This window comes from Peromyscus californicus, unplaced genomic scaffold, assembly GCF_007827085.1.
Source record: "Peromyscus californicus insignis strain IS unplaced genomic scaffold, ASM782708v3 Scaffold_5__1_contigs__length_169319896, whole genome shotgun sequence".
Classification (NCBI taxonomy): Eukaryota; Metazoa; Chordata; class Mammalia; order Rodentia; family Cricetidae; genus Peromyscus; species Peromyscus californicus.
The window spans coordinates 42,227,022-42,252,799 of record NW_026294573.1 but is presented as its reverse complement, the minus strand read 5'-3'; the positions used below and the strand labels follow the sequence as shown (position 1 = coordinate 42,252,799).

Here is a 25,778-nt window from a genome sequence, read left to right as displayed (position 1 = left end):
GGATTAGGAACAAAATAATTTTATGATTGGGGTGTCACCACAACATGAGGACTGTGTTAAAGGGTCACAGTATTAGGAAGGTTGAGAACCATATATATATATGTATATTTATATATATTTATGTAATATATATATATTTATGTAAAATACACACAGAAAAGGGATTTATTAGAATGGCTTATAGACTATGGTCCAGCTAATCCAACAATGGCTGTCTGCCAGTGGAAGGCCCTCAAGAATCCCGTAGTTGTTCAGTCCACAAGGTTGGATGTCTCAGCTGGTCTTCAGTGTGTGCTGGAATCCCAAAGAAGTAGGCTCTAATGCCGGTGAAGGAACGGACTTGCTAGTGAGAGCAAGAGCAGTCGGGCAAGGAGAGAGCCAGCTTCCTTCTTTCATATCCTTTGTATTGGTTGCTAGCAGAAGGTGTGGTCCAGATTAAAGGTGTATCTTCCCACCAGAAAAGGATCTGGATTAGAAGTGCATTTTCCCACTTCAAGTGACTTCATTCGTAATAACAATGGTAATAAAAAAGTCCTCACAGGTCTGCCCAGTCATTTGGGTTTTAATTAATTCTAGATATAGTCAAGTTGACAACTAAGAATAGCCATCATAGCTGGGCAGTGGTGGCACACACCTTTAATCTCAGCACTCAGGAGGCAGAAGCAGATGGATCTCTGTGAGTTTAGGCCAGCCAGGGCTACACATAGAGAAACTCTGTCTGGGTAGGGGGATTGAAGGAATGGGAGGGAAGAATAGCCATCACAATACATGGAGCTCTCAGTAATTTTTTTCTTTAGACTTCCTGTAGCTTTCTGTTTAACTATCTTGTGTAGTGCTCTGTGATTTTCTGTTATATAAATGTGAACTTTGAGACTTGTACAAAAAATAGGAGCGAGGTAGAATAAATTTATCTTTTATATAAATAATACTTTTTTTTAATTTTTATTTTTATTTTGCAATACAATTCAGTTCTACATATCAGCCATGGATTCCCTTGTTCTCCCCCCTCCGACCCCCCTCACCTTCCCCCCAGCCCACCCCCCATTCCCACCTCCTCCAGGGCAAAGCCTACCCCGTGGACTGAGATCAACCTGGTAGACTCAGTCCAGGTAGGTCCAGACCCCTCCTCCCAGACCGAGCCAAGCGATCCTGCATAGGCCCCAGGTTTCAAACAGCCAACTCATGCAATGAGCACAGGACCCGGTCCCACTGCCTGGATGCCTCCCAAACAGATCAAGCCAATCAACTGTCTCACCCATTCAGAGGGCCTGATCCAGTTGGTGACCCCTCAGCCATTGGTTCATAGTTCATGTGTTTCCATTCGTTTGGCTATTTGTCCCTGTGCTTTATCCAACCTTGGTCTCAACAATTCTCGCTCATATAAACCCTCCTCATTCTCGCTAATTGGACTCCCAGAGAGCCACCCGGGGCCTAGCCATGGATCTCTGCATCCAGATCCCTCAGTAGTTGGATGGGGTTTCTAGCACGACAATTAGGGTGTTTGGCCATCCCATCACCAGAGTAGGTCAGTTCGGGCTGTATCTCGACCATTGCCAGCAGTCTGTGGTGTGGGTATCTTTGTGGATTTCTGTGGGCCTCTCTAGCACTTTGCTTCTTCCTATTCTCATGTGGTCTTCATTTACCATGGTCTCCTATTCCTTGTTCTCCCTCTCTGTTGTTGATCCAGCTGGGATCTCCCGCTCCCCCAAGTTCTCTTTCCCTCGACCCTCGCCCTTCATTACCCCCACTCATGTCCAGGCTGTTCATGTAGATCTCTTCCATTTCTCCGTCATTGGGCGATCCCTGTGTCTTTCTTGGGGTCCTGTTTTCCAGGTAGCCTCCCTGGTGATGTGAGTAGCAGTCCAGTCATCCTTGTTCCACATCTAGTATCCTCCTATGAGTGAGTCCATACCATGTTTGTCTTTCTGAGTCTGGGTTACCTCACTCAGGATGATTTTTTCTAGATCCATCCAATAAATAATACTTTCAAATGAAAGGTTGGGGCTGTTTTTGAAATTCATTCTGAGGTTAAGGATAATCTAGGGTGTTTTGTTTGTTTAATTGATGGTGATTGTTACTTATTGTGGAATATTTAACTATGCAAAGATGTGTTATATTTGTTTAACTATGTAAAGATGTGTTGCATTTGTTCATGTTTTGGAATATTTAACTATGTAATGATGTGTTGCTGTTTTACCTTGCCTACCTAAGGCACCTGATTAGTCTGATAAAAAGCTGAATGGCCAATAACGAGGGAAGAGGTATAGGTGGGACTTTGGGCAAGAAGAGTAAATATAAAGAGGAATTTAGGCTGGGGGGTGGGGGAAGAAACAATTACTTCACTCATTACAGAAAATTGAAACATATAGAAAAATAGCAAAAAGATTGATGTGTCCACAGTTTTTCTGCTATTAGTTTTTAACCCAGTCTTGACTTGAAATCTTGGTCCTCTTACCTCAGCCTCCTGAGGCCTGGTGCATAGGCATGCACCACCATACAGAGTCTGATTAGAAGGATATAAGTTGAGCATATTTATTTTTGTTACAAAGGCCATTTATAGTTTATTAAATTATAGTTATCATTGGAAATTGGCATTAAATGTTAGTGTGAGGAAGATTGAAATATTTCAGTTTGCATCTTCTATGTAGTTCATGTTGCTCTCATTCTTATTTGTTCTTTGCTCTCTACATTCTGTTCTTTTGTTTTTCCCCTTGGCATACTTTCAAGCATGGCCTTGTGGGTGGATTCTGGACCATCTGGTACTAGAACAGCTTAAAACTGATTCTGTTGACTCTGCTTTGAGCCATACTTCTTGAAATGTCCTGGTATGTCTTTGTGCTTGGCACGTTCTTTTCTTTTATATCCTCACTGCTTTCATGACCAATTTTTCCCTAACACATGAATTTTGGCAGTATCAAGTATTCATGGATTAAAGTGGTCAAGACTTACATTCTTGTAGGCCTTTCCTCCAAATCCCTATAATAAAACCTTGAAGATCAGTGTGGTCTATGGAGTGAGTTCCAGGACAGCCAGGGCAACACAGAAAACCCTGTCTTCAAAAACCAAAAAACAAAAACTTCACAAACTTCATTGTTTTGAGACGGTCTTTTAAACAAAGGTAGGGGTGTGTGTGTGTGTGTGTGTGTGTGTGTGTGTGTGTGTGTGTGTGTGTGTGTGGCTGTGGCACGTGCTGAGCTGGGCAGTGGTGGCACATGCCTTTAATCCCAGCACTCGGGAGTCAGAGGGATCTCTGTGAGTTTGAGGCCAGCTTGGTCTAGAAAGTGAGTCCCAGGCAGGCTCCAAAGCTACACAGAGAAACCCTGTCTCAGAAACAAACAAACAAACAAACAAAAACCAAAAAAATAAAAAAGCAGGGGTGGGGGGTATTGTTTGAAATTGTGAATAAAAACATCAAAATCACGATCCTCCTGCCTCAGTACCCCAAGTGCTGGAATCAGTCACTGTGATGGTTTGAAAATAATGGCCCCCAAAGGAGGTGGCACTATTAGGAAACGTGGCCTTGTTGAAGGAAGTGTGTCAGTGTTGGGGCAGGCTTTGAGGTTTCATGTGTTCAGGATACTACCCAGTGTGTTAGTGGACTTCCTGTTGCCTCTGAGTCAAGATGTAGGACTCAGCTCCAGCACCACATCTGCCTGCATGCCACCATGCTCCCCATCCTGATGGATGATAATGGACTGAACCTCTGCAGCTGTAAGCTAGCACCAGTTAAATGTTTTTATTTATAAGAGTCGCCATGGTCATGGTGTCTCTTTACAGCAATAAAATACTGTAAGACAGTCACATTACTTTGCTTTTTTAGAAACAAGGCCACTTGTAGCCCAGGCTCGTCTTGAACTTGCCTTGTAGCTGAGGATGACCTTCAACTCCTGATCCTCTGATTCTCCTTAGCTCCTAAGGGCTAGCTAGCATTACAGGTGGGTGCCGCCATTCCTTTTCTGCTTGTACTTTTGAAGTCTAAGAATCCTCTGCCAGATCCAAGATTATAAAGATTTGTCCCCAACACACCTTTTGTAGTTTTTTTGTTTTGTTATTTTTTTTTTTAAAGACAGGTTTTAGCCGGGCGGTGGTGGCGCACGCCTTTAATCCCAGCACTCGGGAGGCAGAGCCAGGCGGATCTCTGTGAGTTCGAGGCCAGCCTGGGCTACCAAGTGAGTTCCAGGAAAGGCGCAAAGCTACACAGAGAAACCCTGTCTCGAAAAACCAAAAAAAAAAAAAAAAAAAAAAAAAAAAGACAGGTTTTACCTTAGGCTGTCCTGGAACTCAGTAACCATGTAGACCAGGCTGGTCTTAAACTCACAGAGATCCCTCTAGTTCTGACTCCTGAGTGTTGGTATTAAAGGCACGAGCCACCACACCTAGCCAAGAGGGTGATTTTTTTTTTTTTAAGAGTTTCAGGTCTTAAAAAAAAAAATAAATTAAATAAAATAAAAAAAAGAAAGAAAGAAAGAGTTTCAGGTCTTATATGGTTCCTTGATTGATGCATTCTTTATCTAATTAAAAAAGTGTTTTTTTTTTTTACATTTGTGTGTGTGTGTGTGTGTGTGTGTGTGTGTGTGTGTGTGTGTGTGCGCGCGCGCGCGCGCAGATGTTGGTCAAAGGACAACTTGTGGGAGTAGGTTTTCTCTTTCTATCATATAGACTGTAGGGATTGAACTCAAGTTGTTAGGTTTAGGGATAAGCACCCTTACCTACTGAGCCATCTCTATGGTCCTTTGAGTTACTTTTAATATAGGATGTGAAAGATCCAATTTCATTCTTTTGCTTGTGGTGCAGTATCCCAGCACTATTTGTCAAATAATCTTGATGTCATTATCAAAAGTCAGTTAACCATAGATGAATGGGTTTATTCTGAATTCATAGTTTTGTTCTATTCATCTTTTTGTTTATCCATGTACAGTGTAATGTCTTGAGAAATAATTGTTTTATAGTGAATTTTGAAATTGAGATGTGTTAGACATCTAACTTCTCTTTTTCTTATTCGGGAATATTTTGGCTATTCTCAATTCATTGAAACTCTGCATGAACTTTAGATAGAATCAGCTCTACAAAATGTTGACTGGGCTTCTCCTCGGAATTGCATTGAATCAGTAGTTGAGTTTGAAAAGTTTTGCCATCTTAACAATGTTAACACTTCTAATCCATTAACACAGGATGTTTTCATATTATATATATACATATACATATACACACACATATTTATATAATATATAGAGAGGGTTTTTCTGTATAGTTTTGGCTGTCCTGGAACTCTGTAGAACAGGCTGGCCTTGAACTCAGAGATCAGCCTGTCTCTGCCTTCTGAGTACTGGGATTAAATGCATGAGCCACCACATTAAAAAGAATTTTTAAATTTTACCTTTAGAAATTTATGTATTTTTAATGTTTTGCTCAACAGTATCTTATAGTTTTTCAGACTGTGTTTTATAGTTATTAAATTTACTCCTAAGTATGCTATTCTTTTTGATGCTAGTGTGAATGGAATTGATTCTTTATTTTATTTTCAAATTTACTGCAAGTGCATAAAATATGATCACTTTTATATATTGATTTTTTATATCTTACAACCTTGATAACTTTATTTTAATGGATTCTTTAGTTTTTTGCTTATGAAGATCTTGTTCTCTGTGAATAGGGATAATTTTACATCATCTAGTCTGGATGACATTTATTTCTTGTTTTTGTCTGTATTTCCTGGCTAGCCCCTCCATTATAATAATGAAAAGACATGGCAAGAACAGACGTGATGTGCCAGTCTTTGGGGAAAACCATGTATGCATATAATACAGCCTCACACTCGCAGACCTACAGAGAGAAACTGAAAACTATATATGTATTTTCAGACTGTATAGTAATTTACTTGTTGTGGAATATTAATTTAAGATGTGTTACATTTGTTTATGCTGGAATATTTGTATAATGATGCAAAGATGTGTTGAATTCTTTTATGTTGCGTTTGTTTAACTCTGTGAAGCTGTGTTACTTTGCCTGTCTAAAACACTTGATGGTCTAATAAAGAGCTGAATGGCCATGAGTGAGGCAGAGCTGGCAGGCAGAGAGAATAAATAAGAGGAGAAATCTGGGAGAAAAAGATGGAGGAGCAAGAGAAGAAGGGGCCGGCCACCCAGCTACACAGCAAGCCATGGAGAAAGAAGTAAAGAAAGAAATACAGAAGTAGAAAAAGATAAAAGCCCACATGCAAAAGATCAACAGGATAAGTTAAGAAAAGCTGGCTAAAAATAAGCCAAGCTTAGGCTGGGCATTTATAAGAAAGAAATGTCTGTGTGTGTATTTATTTGGGAGCTGGGTGATGGGTCCCCAAAAAGCAAAGAGTAAAAAAAAAAATAATAATTTTTTTTTAAAAAGAAGGTATTTTTCTGATTCTGTAAAGAATCAGGACAGTAAAATAGAATTATCCCTTGTCTTTGAAATGTTGTCAATTGTTTAAGTTGTTAAAATACTTAAGCTCTACTAGAAGATACCTTGGCTAGGAGTTAGTACAGTGAAAGTATACTAAGTCCACCCTGGTTTACATTAATGTATTTCAGTGTAATGATAAATAATAGTTCATTTTTAAAATGAGAAATCTGAGACAAATAATAATGAGCTGAATGAGCTGCTAGTAAAACAAAATGAATCAAGACTCTACTGGACAATCGGACATATTAGGAAGCACCATGATGCTTGGAGTGGAGAAAACCAGATTGTGTATCCTGATTCTCTGACAAGTGACCTCTGAAATTAGTGGCACACACCTTTAATCCCAGCACTCGGGAGGCTGAGGCAGGTGGGTCTCTGAATTGGAGGCCAGCCTGGTCTACAGAGAGAGTTTCAGGACAGCCAGGACTGTTAAATAGAGAAACTGTCTCAAAAAATCAAACCAAACCAAACAAAAAACCAAAACTTTTTTTGGGGAAGCAGAAACTACAGGATATGTAGTTGGTGTATACATAATATCTTAACTATATATTGATTTTTACACAGTATATACTCTACACTGTGCTCATGTATTTCTACCCATGCTCTTCCTTTCCCTCACCCCTTAGTAAGTACTGTCAAATCTTTCTTAAATCATATCCTCCTTTTCTGTCTTCACCGATATTCAGATCCTCAACTGGATCATTTAAAATTAATTATGCCCTAAATTACTTCCTGTGTTTTTCCTATCTCTACATAAACATATGTGCGTGCACAAATAATCATCCCCTCCCCCACAGGGTTTCTCTGCGTAGCTTTGCGCCTTTCCTGGAACTCACTCTGCAGTCCAGGTTGACCTCGAACTCCAAGAGATCCACCTGCCTCTGCCTCCTGAGTGCTGGGATTAAAGGCGTGCACCACCACCGCCCGGCCAAATAATCGCTCTTGAATTTGTCTCCCTTTGTATCCTTATTTCTTTAACTTGTACCATGTCGGCTATGTCAGATAGATGGTGCCCTTTATAAATTGTCCTCTACAAAATGCTACACTGTTATTTCTTGTTCATTACTCTCTCTCTCTCTCTCTCTCTCTCTCTCTCTCTCTCTCTCTCTCTCTCTCTCTCTCTTTCTCTGTATTTGTATTTGAGACAGAGTCTTGCTATATCTGTCAGACTGGCCACAACTCTATTCACAGGGATGTGCCACCAGGTCTATACTTCTTCCTAGTTTGTACAGATGTAGCTGAGCTTTGTTAATTGCATGCATACATGTTATCTCTAAGTAGATTCACCCTCTTTTCTTCTTTCCATAATTTTAAGTTCCTGCTGTCCTGTCATCCCTTAAGCCTCTTAGATGCCCTTCTTTGTCCTGAACATTCTTCCATATTCCTGTGTGGGCAAACCTGAGCTTTTGAGCATTGATATTCTTGAGCTGCCTTTCAGAGCTATTATGTTCATCAGTTGAACAAGGAACCCTTTGAACTGGGGTGTGAAATGAATGGCACTGCCTGCATATAAGCAATTCAGATCTGATGACATCAGATCATCATCAGTACACCAGTTTATGTGCCCCAGGTTGTTTGTTGTGGTGCCGTGGTCACAATTGTGCCTTTTTGCATACTAGCAAGCGCTTTCTTACTGTATTGCATCCCTACCCCTTTATTGATTACTTTATTGAAGTAGATTTTTGAATTGATTTTTAAGTACTGTGGATACTTGGGTAGAGGATGCACATTTTGAAGGGAGCTTTAAATTGACTTTTGTTATGTATTGGGTTTCTGGGTAGAATTATGTATGAGCAAAAACCTTAGATTCTTGTTTTCCTGAATTTTTGTAATTCCTGTGACTGTGTTTATTTATTCTCTCCTCCTTGTCCCCAAAGAAGAGAAAAAAAAAACTTCCTGAAATGAAGGATGTTTTTATCTTTTTGTCTTTGTTTCTCAAATATCTTTTGAATGAGTCCCAAATGTATCACGAAGAATTATTGAATAAAATATAATTGCTATTTATTATTTATTTTAGTTGTCAAGTGGGAATCCTGTATATGAAAAATACTATAGACAGGTAAGATTTTGTTATATTTGTATTCTGAATTAAGCATAAACTATGCTCTCAATTGCTGATTATATGCATATAGATGAGCAGTCGCTAGGTAAGTTTGATGAGTCATGATTCAACTTTGTGGGCTTTAGCCTCTAACTTTGAGGCCTTGATACTCTTTTTGTCTTGAGAGGTCCTGCTAGATGGTCTCTGCTGGCCTTTTATACATAATCCTACCTTAGTCTTCACTAGATATTAGCTTTCAGAAAAATGAAAGGGAACTTAATTATCCTAATATCTGTGTTTAAAAAAAATCTGTAGAACATTAGATATATTCATTCAGATATAAATATCTTAATTAATATATAAGCCAAATAGAAATAACTTTTATGTGTCGTTTGTTTATTTAGAAATAATTTTTATGTGTCATTTGTTTGTTTATTTATTTAGTTGGTGGTTTGGTTCTTGCTCCGTGTCTGGCTGGCCTAGCATTCACTATGTAGTCCAGTTTTATGTTGGACTTGTCAGAGTCCTCTTGCCTCAGCCTCTAATGCTGAGATTTTGGTGTGTACCATTACACCTGCCTCAGGTTGCTTTAAAGACATACTAAAGTATAAGTTTTACAGATGAAAACCTGGCTCACACACACATTAAGTGAGCATGGAGCTAAGGGTGTAGCTTTTCGGTAGATTACGTGTTCATCACATACAAGGCCCTGGGTTTAATTCCCAGCACCAAAGAACAAACCAACCAAATAAAACATGTATCAAGGGTTTTGCTAATTGGCCAGGGAAACATTCAGATATAAAATTAAGAATACAAAAACCAGTTGTGATAATATTTGTGAATCCTAGCACTTAGTGGAAGAAGCAAGAGGATCAAGAGTTCAAGATCATTCTGGATTACATGAGTTGGAGGCTATTGTGAGCTATGTAATACCTAACCTCAAAAAACACTGAAAGTGAAAATGAGAATATGAATTGTAGTGATTCATATTCAACCAGAAAAAAATTCATTTGCATTTGTGTGGACAGGAATCATTGCATTGCTAACAGTGTTCTGTAATTTAACTTCTCATTCAACAGAGTTTAAAAATTCTATTAAAAAGCTAATCAGGAATACATATTTTAGATCAGATAATGTCCTAGTGTTCTAGATGGTTTCAGTTGTTCATTTCTTTCTTTGTCCTTGTTTTTTTTCTTGAGACAATGCATGCACCCTAGGCTGGCCTTGAACTCATTAAGTAGCAAAGGATGATCTTGAACTCCCAGTCATTTCTGCCTCTACCTTCCAAGTGCTGGGATTACAGGTGTTTGCCACCATGTCCAGCTTCATTTCTGTGTATTTGATTGCTTTCACAGAAAATTCGTAAATTATAGAAAAGACTGGTCTTATTTGGTTTGGCTGGGTATGTCATTTTAGCAAATACCAATTAGCCAATATAGAGATCCTTTTGGTTTTGACTTGCAAGTCTAAGACTGTATACTACTTAGCAGCTTCTATGTCTAATTCTTAAAAATTTGTAGAGTCTGATTGCATTTTTTATTTTTATTTATTTATTTTTTTTTGGTTTTTTTTTTCGAGACAGGGTTTCTCTGTGTAGCTTTGCGCCTTTCCTGGAACTCACTTGGTAGCCCAGGCTGGCCTCGAACTCACAGAGATCTGCCTGGCTCTGCCTCCCGAGTGGTGGGATTAAAGGCGTGCGCCACCACCGCCCGGCTGCATTTTTTATTTTAAATTGTATATATACTTCTTAAGAGTGTGGTTCTTTTTTCTTAAATAATTTATTTAATTTTATTTTATGTGTATTGGTATGAATGTGTCAGGTCTTCTAGAACTGGACTTATAGACAGTTGAGAGCTGCCATGTGGTTGCGGGGAATTGAACCCGGGTCTTCTGGAAAAGCAGCCAGTGCTCTTAACTGTGAGCCATCTCTCCAGCCCAAGAGTATGTTTCTTAAGAACCTATGTTGCTCAAGCTGGTCTTGGACTTCAGGGCTCAAGTCATCCTTCTGTCTCATCCTCATAACTAGCTGGGTTTACAGGTATATGCCACCATGCTCAATTTGATTTTATGCTTTTTTTTTAATTTGTTTTTTTTTTTGAGATGAGCTTTCAGGCTGGACTCAAACTCATGATGTAGTTGAGAATAGTTTTGTACTCCTGCCTTTGCTCTCAAGTGCTAAGGTTATAGTGGGCAACCATGCCAGTGTTGATTATATTTTTTGTTTTGTCTTAGAGACAGGGTCTTGCTATGTAGCCTTAAACTCTAAATTTCCCTTCCCCATCCTCCCCTGTGCTGGGATTGTAGGCATGTACCATCATGCCTGCAGTCTTTTTTGGATGGGGTAGGGACAAGGTGTCATTGTAGCCTAAGCTGGCCCCAGGCTTGCTGTGTAGCAGAAGCTGGCCTTGAACTGCTGATTGTCCTACCTGTTCATCCCAAGTGCTAGGGTGTCAGGCGCTTACCACTATGCCTGGCTTCATGCCTGCTTTTTGAACTTTTAAACTTTTCTTATTTGTTCTTTGGGCTTTAGGCTAGTGTCTAAACCCTTCCACCATATTTTCCAGTTGTATATATGAATTAGAATTGTTTTCCCCAGATATGCCAAAGTTCTTAGCTAAAGCACTTATTTTACTACCTGTGACGGTGGGACTTTATAAAACTGGATCGTAGGCCAGTTTTCTTTCTTTCTGTGTGTGTGTGTATACGTACGTACATATGTGTGTGTGCATATGGAAGTTAAAGTGTCTTTACACAGGTGCCCTCCACCTTTTGTTTGAGACAAGGTCTCTCTTGCTGGCCTGTGTCTTTGACCAAATAGCCTAAGCTGGCTGGCTTTTGAGCTCCTGGGATCTACCTGTTTCTGACTTCTATCTCACCGTTGCTGGAATTGTAGGTTACCACCTTACCCAGTCTTTTACCTGAGTTCTGGGGACCCAAACTCAAATTTTAAAGCATGTTGGGCATCTGAAATGGGGTGTTGGAATTCAGGTCCTAATGCTTGTAAGATAAGTGCTTTCCTAACAACACCATCTCTCTTCCCCACCTCTACCCAGTCATTCTAGGAGAGATTTATATAGATGTCAACTCCATATCTATCATGTCACTATTCTTTACAGATAACTTGTTCTGTCAGAAAAAAAGAGAATTGTTTTTAAATATGGTCTTGTGTTGTACACTTAATTATTTTAATTATATCTTTTTAAAAAGCCAAAGAAATTCTTGAATCTTTGTGATTATATTGTCATAAAAAGTAGTCTTTCAGTAAAAATTACTGTTTTGGTATTCTGATGAGTCAAAAAAGTCAGGTCATATTGGAAAGTGTTTTTATTCAGTTTACAGTAGTGGAGCCTACTAATTAAGTATTGAGATAGCCTAAGAAGAAAAAGAAAGTACTTTTTTTTTTTACATTTTGGACTTGGGTATACCTTACTGGTAGACTGTTTGTTTAACATGCACAATGCCCCGTGTTGTGTCCCAAGCACTGGGAAGTGGGGGTGAGGGTGATGAATAATATCCTTAAGGTTTCCCTAGGCAGTTGTAGTAGTACACACTGGTGATCCTAGAACTTGCGATGTTGAGGCAGGAGGGTCATTCAGGTCATCTTCAGTTACATTGGAGTTTGATGCATGCTTGGTCTACATACATAAAATATTATTGTGAGAAATCCATGGAGTCTGTTTAAAGTGTAAAGGAATTTATTAGGGAGGAAGACTCACTACAGCATAGGAGATTTATCATAGGGTCCTGGAAATCTGAGGTACAGTCCAATGCTGTTCTTCTGCCTGGGTCCATCTCAGCATCCAAGCCCACAGGGAGAAAAGAGAGGGCAGAGGGTGTATGTGTCTCAGGTCTTAAGGGTAGCCCTGAGCCATGCCCCAGGGGCAGGTACTTCAAGGTCATAGGTAGAAAAGGTATCCACTACACACTATTTCAATAAAACAAATAGAACTTGAACCATAGGGCATGATGTCTGTAATCTCACCACTCAGGAGGCTGAGGCAGGAAAGTCATGAATTTGAGGCTAGCCTGGGTTACACAGTGAGACTCTGTATGTAAAAAAAGAGTTGGGCATGGTGGTGAAACTGATCTCAACACTTGGGAAGTGGAAATGGGCGTAGGAGGGTGTCAGGAGTTTTAAGGCCAGCCTGGGCTACATGAGGCCTTGACTCTTGAAGCAAACAAACAAACAAACAAATAATAGGAGAGAGGACTTGTGAGATGACTGTATAGGTAAAGGTACTGAAAAACATACTCTCAAAAGCAGTCCTCTGACCTCTACACACATGCCATGCCCCTGTCCCCATCACACAGAAGTAATTTTAAATTTCTTTTGATTTATAAAGACCCCCCACCCCTCAAAACAACAGAAAAAGAAGGGAAAAGAAGAAGGAAAAAAATAATGTGAGGCAGGAGGCTCACTTGAGCCAGGTAGTTCAGAGTTAGCTTGGGCAATATAGTAAGACCTGATCTTTTAAAAAATAAAAATAAAATAATACCAGTAGAGGACTGGGTAATACAGCTCAGTGCATACTCATCAACCTTTAATGCCTGAAAAATAAAAATCCCAATAACATTCCAAGTAACAAGCACCATTTAAATTTAAACAATTTGTTCAGTCCTGGGTGATCTTTTCTGATTGTCTTGTGTCTAGAGTTTGTTTTGGTGTAGTAGATCAGCTTCTGGGCTGAGAGGAAGCTCAAAGCCTCATTCAGTTTACTAATCTAGTCTAAAAGTTCTTGCGGTGATGTTAGTTACCTAGAAGTCTTTTTCTTCCCGTTTTGAGATGGGATCTTTTTTTTTCTTTTTCTTGTTTTTTTGAGACAGGGTTTCTCTGTGTAGCCCTGGCTGGTTGTTCTGGAACCCAATCTGTAGATCAGGGTGGCCTTGAACTCAGAGATCTCTCTGTATCTGCTCTGCCTCTGGAGTGCTGGGATCAAAGGCATGCACACCCACCATGCCCAACTATTGAGACAGGATTTTACACAGCCCAGACTAGCCTTGCAACTTGTGTAATGAGAGTGTGTCTTTTCCTCCTCCCAAGTGTGGGGATTAAAAGCATGTGTTGGGACTGGAAAGATGGCTCAGTGGTTAAGAACACAGGCTGCTCTTTTCCAGAGGACCTGGGTTTAATTTCTAGCACCCACGTAACTATCTGTAACTCCAGCTCTAGGGGATCCAATACCCTCTTCTGGCCTCTGTGGGCATTGAGCACATATATGATACATAGACCTATGTACAGGCAAAACACCATACACCTTTTTAAAAAGGTATGTGCCAATTTGTCTGCTTTTTATTTTTTTACTGTACTGAGGATTGAATATAAGGCTTCATATATGCTGAGTAAGCACTCTACCACTAACTAAGCTGTATTCTCAGCCCAGAAGTGTTGAAATTTAAAGTCCTTTGTGAGGCTATGGAACTCTGTTGAAGACATCAATTCTAGTTTGTAGTTTATAACAGAGACTTTTGCAGAAATCAGAGGACTGTAGAAACTGCCTGTAGATGAATGTAAATGGATGTTTTTAATTTGTTACTATGACTGCAAGAATGGAAGATAAGATTCCATATTAGGATTCAGTATGTAAATACTTAATTCAGTTTATGTTTACTTTGAGTGCATTGATATTTAGGTTATGCTGAGTGTGAATGTTCCTTTCCTTACCATGGTCAGGAAGTGGATAAAGAAAAGTAGTTCTGGAGAATTCTAGAGGCATATTTCCTGATACTTCTGTACTTCCTTCTTCCCCCAAAAGTGAAAGATTAGGCAGTTTTTTGTTTCTTGCTGAGTGCCTGATTCGGCCTGTTCTTGCCCTTGAGAGCTTTTTTCTTTTCTTCTTTCTGGGCCTGGGCTGTGTGAATACTTAATGTGTTTACAGTAAACTTAGTTTCTTAACTAAACTAGAAACACAGCTAGTTCATGAATCTCCTAGTATAATATTTCCTTTCCCATGACTTTTAAGATTTACTTTTCATATTTACAAATAGAAATCTAGGAAATCTTTACAAAAACAAGTTTTTTCCCTCTCCTCTTGTTTGTTGTGACCTCATTCTGTCTTAAAGGATAAGTCCCCATTAGTCAAAATGATGTATTCCCCTTAATGTGCTGTAGAAAGTTTGTTATGATTTATCAAAGCTGATAACTTCTTTGATTTTTTTAAGCATTATAATTTCTAAGAGTAGATATAAAAGCAGAAGTTAACTTAAAATTATTTGAAGAGCCAGATCATATTCAGCTATTCCAGTTGTCAGAAGACTTCTAGGAAATATTTTTTCTTATATTGGCATTTAAATGACAATCATAAAAATGTGGAGTTAGAAGATCTGTGTTCATGTTCTGACTCTACTCACTTGCTTTTCCTGAGCTTGTTTTTTTACTTGTATAATAGACATGATAAACATATTTTGCAAATTGACTACTGTGTAGATGGTACCAGGCTCTGCAGAGGCCTTGCTCTTGTTAGCAGAAGGATTCTGGTTCCAATTCATAAATTAGGAGGAGAGATGGAGAAGTGGTATAATTTTGATTTTGTGTTTTATTGTCAGTTTCCTGTTTCTTGTCTTTTCAGGTTGACACAGGCCATACTGGAAGGGTGTTGGCTTCAGATGCTGCTGCATTCCTGAAAAAATCAGGGCTTCCCGACTTGGTTCTCGGAAAGGTAGGATGTGCTTATTATAACTGGATTATAATGAATGTGAAGAAGCATAGTAGAACTGCAAATAAATTCAGAAGGATACAATCAAGAAACAAGGTAGAACTGAGTCACAGGAGCAGTTGTAGTAATGGGATGGGGGTCGTGGTGGAGTGAATTATCCTTTTGAAAGTTAAGGTGATACCAGCTGCAACACTCGGGAGAGCAGGTCCTGTACCTTGCCTGGGCAGCACAATAGAGCCAAACCCACTGTTGGAGGTGTGGGTGAGCCAGCCCGGAAGTTGTGAGTATGGGAGAGCTGTCCCCATTACTCATGTGTTGTGTGGCAGCATGGGTGGGGGAGAGATGCCCTCCCCCAGCCCCACCCCCACTCATCAACGCCTGAGGCAGGAGGGAGAGCTGGCCTTGAGGTCATAAGAGCAGCAGAGCCGTCTCTGCCCCTCACCAGCTGCAGCACTAGGGAGAGTGGCCTTTACACCACACCTGGGCAACACAGTAGGGCCCTGATGGTGTAGCTGTGGGAGTGAGGATGGGAAGGTGGGAGAAGTGGCCCCACCCCTTGTTCACCCCTACAAGGGGTGAACTAGCTGGGGCAATTCAGGAAAGCTCGCCCTGGTGGTGAGGACAAGGGAGAGCTGGAAGACTGACCAACCCTGCAACTTCCCAGGCCTAGAACCAGGGTTATGAGTTGGCCCACTCCAGCATCTACCCCATCTGTGATCTGCTGGAGTACGTGAAGGGACCAGTCCTGCAGATCCAACTGCAGCGTTTCTGTGACACAGAGTAACAACAGGATAACCAAGAGGAGTCCCAGTGAGGGCCCAGCATCGACAGTGCAGCAGAAACCAGAGGCCTTGAACCAGACCAATGATTCTTGGCAATGAACACTTAAAGTAAAGATATATGGACAAAAGGGTTTACTGTGTGACTCACTGTGTTACACTGCAGCTTCCATGACAAGATTGATTGTTCTTTTTTTCTCTCTTAAATTTTATTTTATTTTATTTTGAGGGTGAAGTTGCAAGGATATAGGGCGAATATAAAGGGACAGGGAAATGAATGGGATAGAGATGCATGATGTGAAAGACACAAAGAATGAATAAGAAAGTTAAAAGAAATTAAAGTGTTGTTGAGCATTTTAGAAACATCACTTTTGACTAGGGTGAAATGAGAAAGTACAGTTCACTTGAAAGAAAGAATTGCACACTTGAGTATTGTGGGGAGGTACAGTGCAGAGTAGGAACATTGCTACCCACTCAAACATTTGGACCTATCCTTTTTTCCTCAGTAAAGCTGCCTCTGTTTAATGTACAAAGCAGAGTGAGGGATTAGAAAGAACAGAGGTGGAAAGCCCCTCTCTTGCCAGATTGTTATGTATGATATTGATATATAATAAAAATCTTAAAAAAATAATTAATACTAATAGTTTCAGATTCATAGATAAACGTTAACCCTCCATAGGAAAAAAATTCATCTTAATAAGAATCAAAATCAGGGTAGTATATTTCAGTAGACAGCGTTTGACTCACAGTTAAACTCTGGGCTAATGAAAAGGGCATTTGACTAGAAGTTGGAACTTGGGTTTAATTTTTCCCTCATTCCTTAATGTTCTTAGGCCAGATCTCCTATCCTAGGCCTTCATGTCTTTGTGAAAGAGTTGCATTAAATAATTTCTAATGATTCTTAGATTTGTTTACACAGATCATGAAGTTATAAATTACAGGGATTTAATTTATTTTTTAAATGATTTTTGTTAAAGTATATAGAAAGATTGATTCTTTTTCCTCTTACATTTCAGATTTGGGATTTAGCTGACACAGATGGCAAAGGTGTCCTGAACAAACAAGTAAGATTAAGAGATTCAGATGAGGCTTTTTTCTTTCTAATTTGAAATAAAAAGTAGCAGATTTTTATTTTTAAGCTCAAAATTAGTTTTTTAAGACCATGTGTCCTAACATTGAAAGTATTTTTAACTACTGAATATTTAGCTATCTGAATGCTAAAGTTTGGTGACACTGTTTTGCTGAAGCTTTTATATAATATCTCTTCTTTTTTTTTTTTTTTGAGACAGGGTTTCTCTGTGTAGTTTTGGTGCCTATCCTGGATCTCACTCTGTAGACCAGGCTGGCCTCTTGAACTCACAGAGATCCGCCTGGCTCTGCCTCCCGAGTGCTGGGATTAAAGGCGTGCGCCACCACCGCCTGGCTAATATATATCTCTTACAGACAGGCTTTGTTCTTTGTTTCGTATTAATTAAATTTTTTGAATATACTAGATCATAAGTTAACATTGGTTTTATTAGTAAGTCTTACTATAGATAAGCCCAGACCTTTGAAAGGAGTCTTTGGGCTAATCAAACCTGAACTCTTGTGTAGGTTTTGTTTCTTACCTGTTAACCAAAAAGTGGTGCACAGGATGGAAGTACGCTCTAGTCTATAAATATGTGAAACTGGTTATAGCTGAAGGTATTGAATACCATGTGTATACTTTAATGTTTGGCTTTTTGGAAGTTTGCTATATCCTGATATTCTTGCTTAGCACCACTGTGTAAAGCTCATTTTCCCTATGAGCATAGCTAAAACAAGATCAAAAACAGAAAAGGGATGAGAATAATAATTAATGATAGAGTCAAAATACCCAGCCTCTTTTATAGGAAAATTATGTGTATGGGTGTTTTGCCTGCATGTATGTGCATGTTTGTGTGCCACATGTGTGCCTCGTGTCTGTAGGGGGTCAGAAGAGGGCTTTGGATCCCCTGGAACTGGAATTATAGACAGTTGTGAACTGCCAAATGGGTACTAGGAATCAAACCCATGTACTCTGAAGAGCATCCAATGGTTTTAATGATTGAATCATCCTCTCTAGCCTCAAGAATACCCAGTCTCTTATTAGGATTTTAGGACTAGATTGTAGTAGTCCTCGTTGGAGGTTCTAGGTAGAAGGGCCAGTTCAAGACACTAAAGATGTATGGGCACTCAGGTATGGTCCACTCAATCAGCAAGTGTTTGTTAAGAGCCAGGCTTTAGAAGTGCAGAGGTGAGTGTGACAGGTGTAGTTCCTCTTAGGAATTTGTAGTATAATAACTTCTTCACTGGTAGTCCTGGACATTGAATGAATTTGAATTGTCTTTGTTACATCCAGGTTGCTAGATATATGGGTCTGCCATTGAAGTTTGGATTTACATTGAAGGCACAGTGTTTTGTTCTGGCTATTTGAAGAAAGATTTGTGTTGACTCAATGGTTACAGAAATTTCAGCTACAGTCATTTGGCTGCATTGTTTCTGGGTCTGTGATGAAGCAGAACATCAAAGCAGTAAGGCACAGTGAACGAAAGCTTGCTCACCTCCCTGCTGCTGAGAAGGAAAAAGAGGAGAAGGGCCTGGGGTCCCAGTTTCTCCTTCAGGGGCTCAGCCTCCGTGACCTACATAGGCCCGACCTCCTAAAGTTTCTTCACCTTCTGGTAGCACCATCAGGAACTGTGCTTTTAGCATATGAGCTTGGTGTGTGTCTAGGGGGACATTTAAGATCCAAACTATAGCAAAGGCATACTTTAAAAAAGTGTGTGTTTAATGTGTGTCCATGTTCTTGTGTATGTGCCCGTGTGCACATGTGGAGATCAGAGGACAGCGTGAGGTGTCAGCCTTCACTTTCCACCTTGATTGCGGTGGGATTTCTTTGTAGTTTTTCAGCTGCGTATGCTAGACTAGCTGGCCCATGAGCATCTGTGGATCCCCTTTCCCACCTCTCATCTAGCCATAGCATGCCAGGATTACAAATGTGTACTACTACATCCAGCTTTATGTGTGTTCTGGGGATCTGAACTTCAGTCCTCACTTTTACATGGCAAGCACTGAACCATCTCTCCAGCCCAAAGATAATACTGTTTGGATTATCTTTTGAAAGAAATAAAAGAAATCCGAGAATCTGTATGACAAAAATGACACTTAGTACTTCCTACCTCCAGAATAGTTTTATTTCATTGCTCCTAATACATTGCAAGGTGGATAGTATTAGATTGTCCTCCTTTTAGGGAAGAATTTTATTTAAATTGCCCGTGGCATTGCAGTTTTAAGTAGCAGAGCTAGAATTTAATGAAGAATTACTTCATTCAGAGCTCATCCACAGTTTGGAAATGGTATCTCATTCTTTAAGAGTAGTTGAAGAATACAAGCATTGAAAGCTTGGTGGAGCAGACAGAACTTTAGCAGGAGAGACGTTGAAGGTCAAAGGAGAAGTTGAAATGCTTTATGATACTGTGGAGATGGAGAAGAGCTTTGAAGCATCATTTTTGCCTGAGCTAAGACAGAGAGCAGGATGAAGAAGCTAGGAGGTTATTGTGATGTAGGCTGCCTGGGAGAGTTGAAGTCTTATGACACAGAAACTTCTTAAGTAAATGAGGAAAACAAAGAGAGAGAGAGAGGGAGGGAGGGAGAAGGAGTGAGGAAGGGAGACAGGGAGACAGGGAGATAAGAGAGTAGAGGGAGACAGAGAGAGAAAGGGAGAGAGGGAGACAGTGTGAGAGAGAGCTGTGTGTGTTGCTAGAGATAAAAACAAGGGTCTCTCATTTATGTGAGACAAATACTCTACCATTAAGTAGCATTTCCAGACCCGGGGGAGTCTCTCAAGAGACATGTATGGAATACAGCACATAGCTTGAAAAGTAAGAAAAGGTGAAAAGGGTAAGAAGAAATAGGTAAGATGGGGATAGGTAAGAATGGGGATGGTTAGAGTGAAATAGTGAATTGGCAACAGTCCTAGGATGTTGAAAAACTGGAAAAAAATATTACTGGAACAAAACACCCGTTCTTTTGTCAAGCCTATCTAACTGAGGACAACTGAAAACAAATAAATTGAGCTTCTTTACATTTATTTACTTACTTAATTAGGCTTGAATTGAGACTTAAAGTACAAGGACCTTTGTGGAAGATTTATAAATTGTTTGTTTCTCGAGACAGGGTTGCTCTGTGTAGCCCTGGTTGTCGTGGAACTCACTCTGTAGACTAGGCTGGCCTCGAACTCACAGAGATCTGCCTGCCTCTGCCTCTGAGTGCTGGGCTTAACGGTATGTGCCACTACCCCTGGCTGATTTGTAATTATTTTTAAGTCAAGCAGTTCAAATTGTTTTAGATGCTGCCCAGTAGTTTTCTGTAGCTCCTCTGGAATAGCAGTGATGGACTCTTGTACTTCTGATCCAATTTCAAAATCACATCTCCCATCCAGAGATGAGTTCTGATAAGTCAGTTGTTAGCTCACTTTAGACTCCCAAAGACCTCTCAGTTAACGGACAGCACTTTTAGTGATACTGAATACTCTTTAAATGTGGATATTTTGTACCATTTCCACTTTCATACACCATAGTTTAAGTATTTTTTTACTTTACTAATAATGTTAGAAAAATCTTTGTACATGTTTCTTCTCTCAATTTCAAGGCAAATGTTTTTGAAGCAAATTTCTTGTTGTATTTGTTGATACATAATACTGTGGAATAATTGTGAATTATTTTACATTTTCAGATCATAAAGTTTAAAAGAAGGTAGATTTGGGAGAAAAGCTAACATTTATGCTTTTCTTTGTCAGGAATTCTTTGTTGCTTTACGGCTTGTGGCATGTGCCCAGAATGGACTGGAAGTTTCACTGAGTAGCTTGAATCTGGCTGTTCCTCCACCAAGATTTGTAAGAAATAATTTTATATGTAAAATGTATTTAAGTAGAAAGATTAAGGCTGGGGAGATGGTTCATTGGATAAAGTGCTTGCCCCTGTAAGCATGAGGACTGGAGTTCAGTCACTAGTACCTACATAAAAGGCTGGATAGGCATAGTGACCTGCCTGTAATCCCAGAATTCAGGAGGTGAGACAGGATTCTCTAGGGCATAGCTGGCAAGCTAACCTAATGGAACCAGTGAGCTCTGAGTCAAGTGAGAGATCCTACCAACAGAAACATACACAAACACATACTATATTCATACTTAGCAAAAAAATTACACCACATGATTTGAAAGAAATCGATTTTTCTCCTTTAATCCCTATCACTTAGCTACCTGGCTTTCTTTCTTAGTAACTACTACTATTACTAGTTTTGTATATGTTTTTCAGAGTCATATGTGCATATAAAATATAAATATACATTTCTTAATTTTCTAATGGTAGCATTCTATGTATTTGACTCCATACCCTTTAAAATGGATATGTTTTAATGTTTGCATGGTATTTCTTTATGTTTACTAAAATTTATATAAATTTCAATATAGGCATGTAGATAATTCTTTAAGGAAAAATGCGGCATCAGATAGTAATTTTATGTCATCTTCCCTATGCAGAAATATAATTGTAAACTCTCAAAAGTGAAATTGTCTTTAAGAGTTTTTGCATGTATGATTTGGCGTTTACCAGCAGTTGGTTGGCATGTCAGTTTCCTTGTGCTTTGGCTCACATGCTCTTGTCAGGTTAGAGATCCATGTCAGCTTGGTGACAAATGGTCTAGATTTGTCTTTTTAACTTATAGGTGAGATGGATTAGGTTTTTTTTGTTGTTGTTGTTGTTTGGTTTTTGGGGTTGTTGTTTTTTTTTTTTTTGAGACAGATTTTCTCTGTGTAGCTTTGGAACCTGTCCTGGAACTCACTTTGTAGATCAGGCTGGCCTCCAACTCACAGAGATCCATCTGCCTCTGCCTCCTGGGTGCTGGGATTGAAGGTGTGTGCTACCACTGCCTGGCGAGATAGATTAGTTTTAAGACACTGAATGGTTTTTGTTCCGCTATGGGAATGTCTAATTCTAGACTGCGACTATTTTTCTTGAGCAGTTATTCTTTTTCTTCCTGAATTCTAGAGGTTCTTTAAAAATTAGCAAGTTAATTCTCCACCCATATCATTTGCAAATATACTCTTCCAATTTGTCATTTGTCTTTTACTGGGTTATGTTTTTGCTCCCATGATGAAATTGTTTTAGGTAAACAAATTGCAAAGCTAAAACTTACTTTTTCTTTTTTTATATTTGTTATTTCTGGTGGAAGTGTGAGGTGGATTTAAATTCATTCTTTCATGGTAGTTATCATATAGAATTAATAATGTATTGAATAATCTTTCTTTTTCATACCAATTTCAAATGCCACATCAGCGATGACCTAAAAGCCATTCGCATTTTGAAGTCTTTCTGGATTTTCCTGTTCTTGTTTATATATCTGTTTAGCTGTGTGCCAATTTTATAATATTTTGATTATCATTAATTAGGAAATGTCTTTATATATGATACAGCTTATCAACCCCACCTCAACTTATTTAGAAGATCAATGGCTCTTGTTTTAATTTTAAATTTAATTTTGGTGCTGCTGGAGCTAAACCCACGGCCTTGCACCTACTGGCCAAGTGTTTTACCACTGAGATGTTTCCAACCCTTCTTCTTTAAAACATAATATTTTAGAAGTATTAAGACTTTTAACTTTATAAAGGGAGCCAGAGAGATGGTGTAGCAGTAAAGAGCACTGGCTTCTCATCCAGAGGACCTTGGCTCCATTCCCAGCACCCACATGGTGGATTAAACTATCCGTAACTCAAGTTACTGGGGATCCAACACACTTTTCTGGGCTGCATGGTTGCTAGGCATGTACATGGTACACAGACATACATTCAGGCAAAATACCCATACACATAAAATGAAATAATAAAGCAAAAAAAATTAACTTCAGTTTTGAGAATGTCTGTATCTCTCTGTTTAGACATGACTTACAAGGGTTGTGATAAGTATTTGTTGCCTAGGTATAATACTGAGATTTTTCAAATGTATTTACCTGTCTCTTGAGCTAGATAAAGTAATAACTTGAATGTGCTGCCATTGGGTATCATATACAGGTAACTTCCAAGTGCTAAATAAGTTTTTCTGGTCTGTTTTCCTTAAATAATGGGAAAAAGTTTTTATTTCAGTGGACAGTAAATGAAGGTCTAATTAAAGTAAAATAGTGTTGATACCCAGCAGTTTGCACAAATACATTTAAGTGGAAAAACCACATTTTCTTCATTGACTATTGGTATGAGGACTTCAACAGTTCATTGTTCTCTGTATTTCCTAGCATGACTCCAGCAGTCCTTTGCTAACCAGTGGGACTTCAGCTGCCGAGCTCCCTTGGGCTGTAAAGGTAAATAAGTTTCTTCATCTCTTTTGTTTCCTAATTAAAAATATCTTCCTCCCTTCCCTCAAAATACATCGTTCTGCATTGGACTTTCATATACATGTTCAAGGAGTGTAGGGAAAATACTCAAGTTGAAAATTTTGAGTAATGGTTTAGCTCTTTAGCCATTTCGTAACAACTTTTAAATCCTCCCTTCCTTCAAAATACATTGTTCTGCATTAGACTTTTATTTCTTTGAATTGAAGATAGAATATCATTGCCAATGTCTTCTTAGAAAAGTTACTCCCTTGCTATAGGTCTGGTTGAGTGGACTAGGTGCTCCTTGAAGCGTTCTTTCTGTCTCTGAAATTGTTGGAGTCTACCAGGCAGTAGAAAAGCAAAGCTAGTGTTCCAACAAGTCCTTAGTAGAGACACTTTGAAATGATTTGGTATATTTTGATGAAATGTTTTTGAAAATGTTAGCTTAAGAGTACGTTGTATGTTATTTGAGGATTTTATTCTTTTGTTTTGGTTTGGTTTTGGTTTTTGTTGGTTTTCAAGACAGGGTTTCTCTGTGTAGTTTCGGTGCCTGTCCTGGAGCTCGCTCTGTAGACCAGGCTGACCTCGAACTCACAGAGATCCACCTGATCTGCCTCCCAAGTGCTGGGATTAAAGGTGTGTGCCACCAGTGCCTGACTGAGGATTTTATTCTTATATGTGCAGTTAAATCCTTTTTATGATTGTTTAACTTGTCATCTTTCTTTTCATATTGTAGTCTGAAGACAAAGCCAAATATGATGCAATTTTTGATAGTTTGAGTCCAGTGGATGGATTTTTGTCTGGTGATAAAGTGAAACCAGTGTTGCTCAACTCTAAGTTACCTGTGGAAATCCTTGGAAGAGTAAGATAGCAAACTTTAAAAGTAATTTGTTTGTTTGTTTTGAGATGGTCGTAATGTATAGCTCGGGCTGGTCTGGAACTCAAAGACCTCTTGCCTGAGCCTCATGAATGCTTGGATTGCAGTATTGTGCTAGATATAGTTATTACATATTTTAATTTTATACTTACCAGGAGCACTAATAGCTCATTGTTTAATATATAGACAGGTCTTATTAAAGTTGTGTTAGTACAGGATTTTCTGTATTTGTAATATGTAAATTATTATCATTGTATTTCTGGTTTTAGTTATTCCCTGTAAAAAAAAAAATGAATAATTGGTATTAGTTACATATGTAAGTCCATTAATCAGATCTGGTTTTTTTGCATGTATACTTGAATGATCTAGTTGTTTGACAAATTTTAAGAGATCATCTGTATTTTTTAAAGATTTATTTTTCTTTTTAATTATGTGTATGTGTGTGTGTTGGGGGGGTGGGGGAGCATATGCACATATAAGTCAGATGCCCATAGAGTACAGAAGAGGGTGAGGGGTCCCTTGGACTTGGAGTTACAAGCAGTTGTGAGCCACCCTGTGGGTATTGGAAGGGCAGCAAATGCTCTTAACTGCTGAGCCATCTCTCCAGGCCCAAACCATCTATTATTTTCTGTCTTCTACCTTATCCTATGTATTATAGGGTCTTGTTTTAAGGAGTATGAAATCATAAATTTTGCTTTCTGACTGTGTTTCTTGAATTTTTTCTCCTAGATGTTTGTTAGACTTTAATTCTTTGATCTCAGGCTCCTTTACTTCCCCTCTGTTTTTTTAATTAATTAATTTGTGTGTGTGTGTGTGTGTGTGTGTGTGTGTGTGTGTGTGTGTGTGTGTGTTTTGGGGTGTGCCACAGTACACCACTGTGAAGATTAGGGGACAGCTTGAGGGACTTGCTTTTCTCTTTCCATCATGTGAGTCCTGGGGGTAGAACTCGGTTATTAGGTTTGGCAGCAAGCACTTTTACCTGCCACGTTGTCAAGCTAGCCCCTTCTGTCTTTTTTGGATTTTGCTTGTTTTCTGTTTTTTCTCTCTTGAGTGTGCTCACACATGTGTGTACACATGGAAGCCTCAGGTGTTGCTCTTCAGGAACTGTTATTGTGTTTTCTTAAATTATTTAATTTATCTATGTACTTACTTATTTGAGGCATGTTCTTTCCTTATCCTGAGACCTAAACATCTAGCCTTTTTTTTTTTAAGATTTATTTTATGTTTATGAATATTTTGCCTGAATGTGTGTATGTCCACCATGTGTGTGCCTGGCACTCATAAAGATCAGAAGAGGCCATTGGATCCTCTGAAACTGGCATTATAGATGGTTGTGATCCACCATGTGGGTGCTGGGGACTGAACCTGGGTGCTTTGCAAGAGCAACAAGTGCATTTAACCACTGAGCCATCCTTCCAGCTTTGACCTCAACCTTTTTTTTTTTTTTTTTTTTTTTTTTGGTTTTTTGACACAGGGTTTCTCTGTGTAGTTTTGGTACCTGTCCTGGATCTCACTCCGTAGACCAGGCTGGCCTTGAGCTCACAGAGATCTGCCTGGCTCTGCCTCCTGAGTGCTGGGATTAAAGGCGTCTGCCTCCGCTGCCTGGCCTGACCCCACCTTTTTTATGTGAG

The 25,778-nt window shown here is 39.2% G+C and overlaps 1 protein-coding gene across 1 annotated transcript in view; it reads left to right on the top strand.

The window, feature by feature from the left end:
- Eps15 (epidermal growth factor receptor pathway substrate 15) overlaps positions 1 to 25,778 on the top strand; it is a 113,728-nt gene that overhangs the window by 14,481 nt on the left and 73,469 nt on the right. The window contains 6 exon segments of the mRNA XM_052715063.1: positions 8,456 to 8,497; positions 15,046 to 15,135; positions 16,928 to 16,975; positions 20,707 to 20,802; positions 23,193 to 23,258; positions 24,007 to 24,132. Coding sequence (XP_052571023.1) covers positions 8,456 to 8,497; positions 15,046 to 15,135; positions 16,928 to 16,975; positions 20,707 to 20,802; positions 23,193 to 23,258; positions 24,007 to 24,132 — 468 coding nt within the window.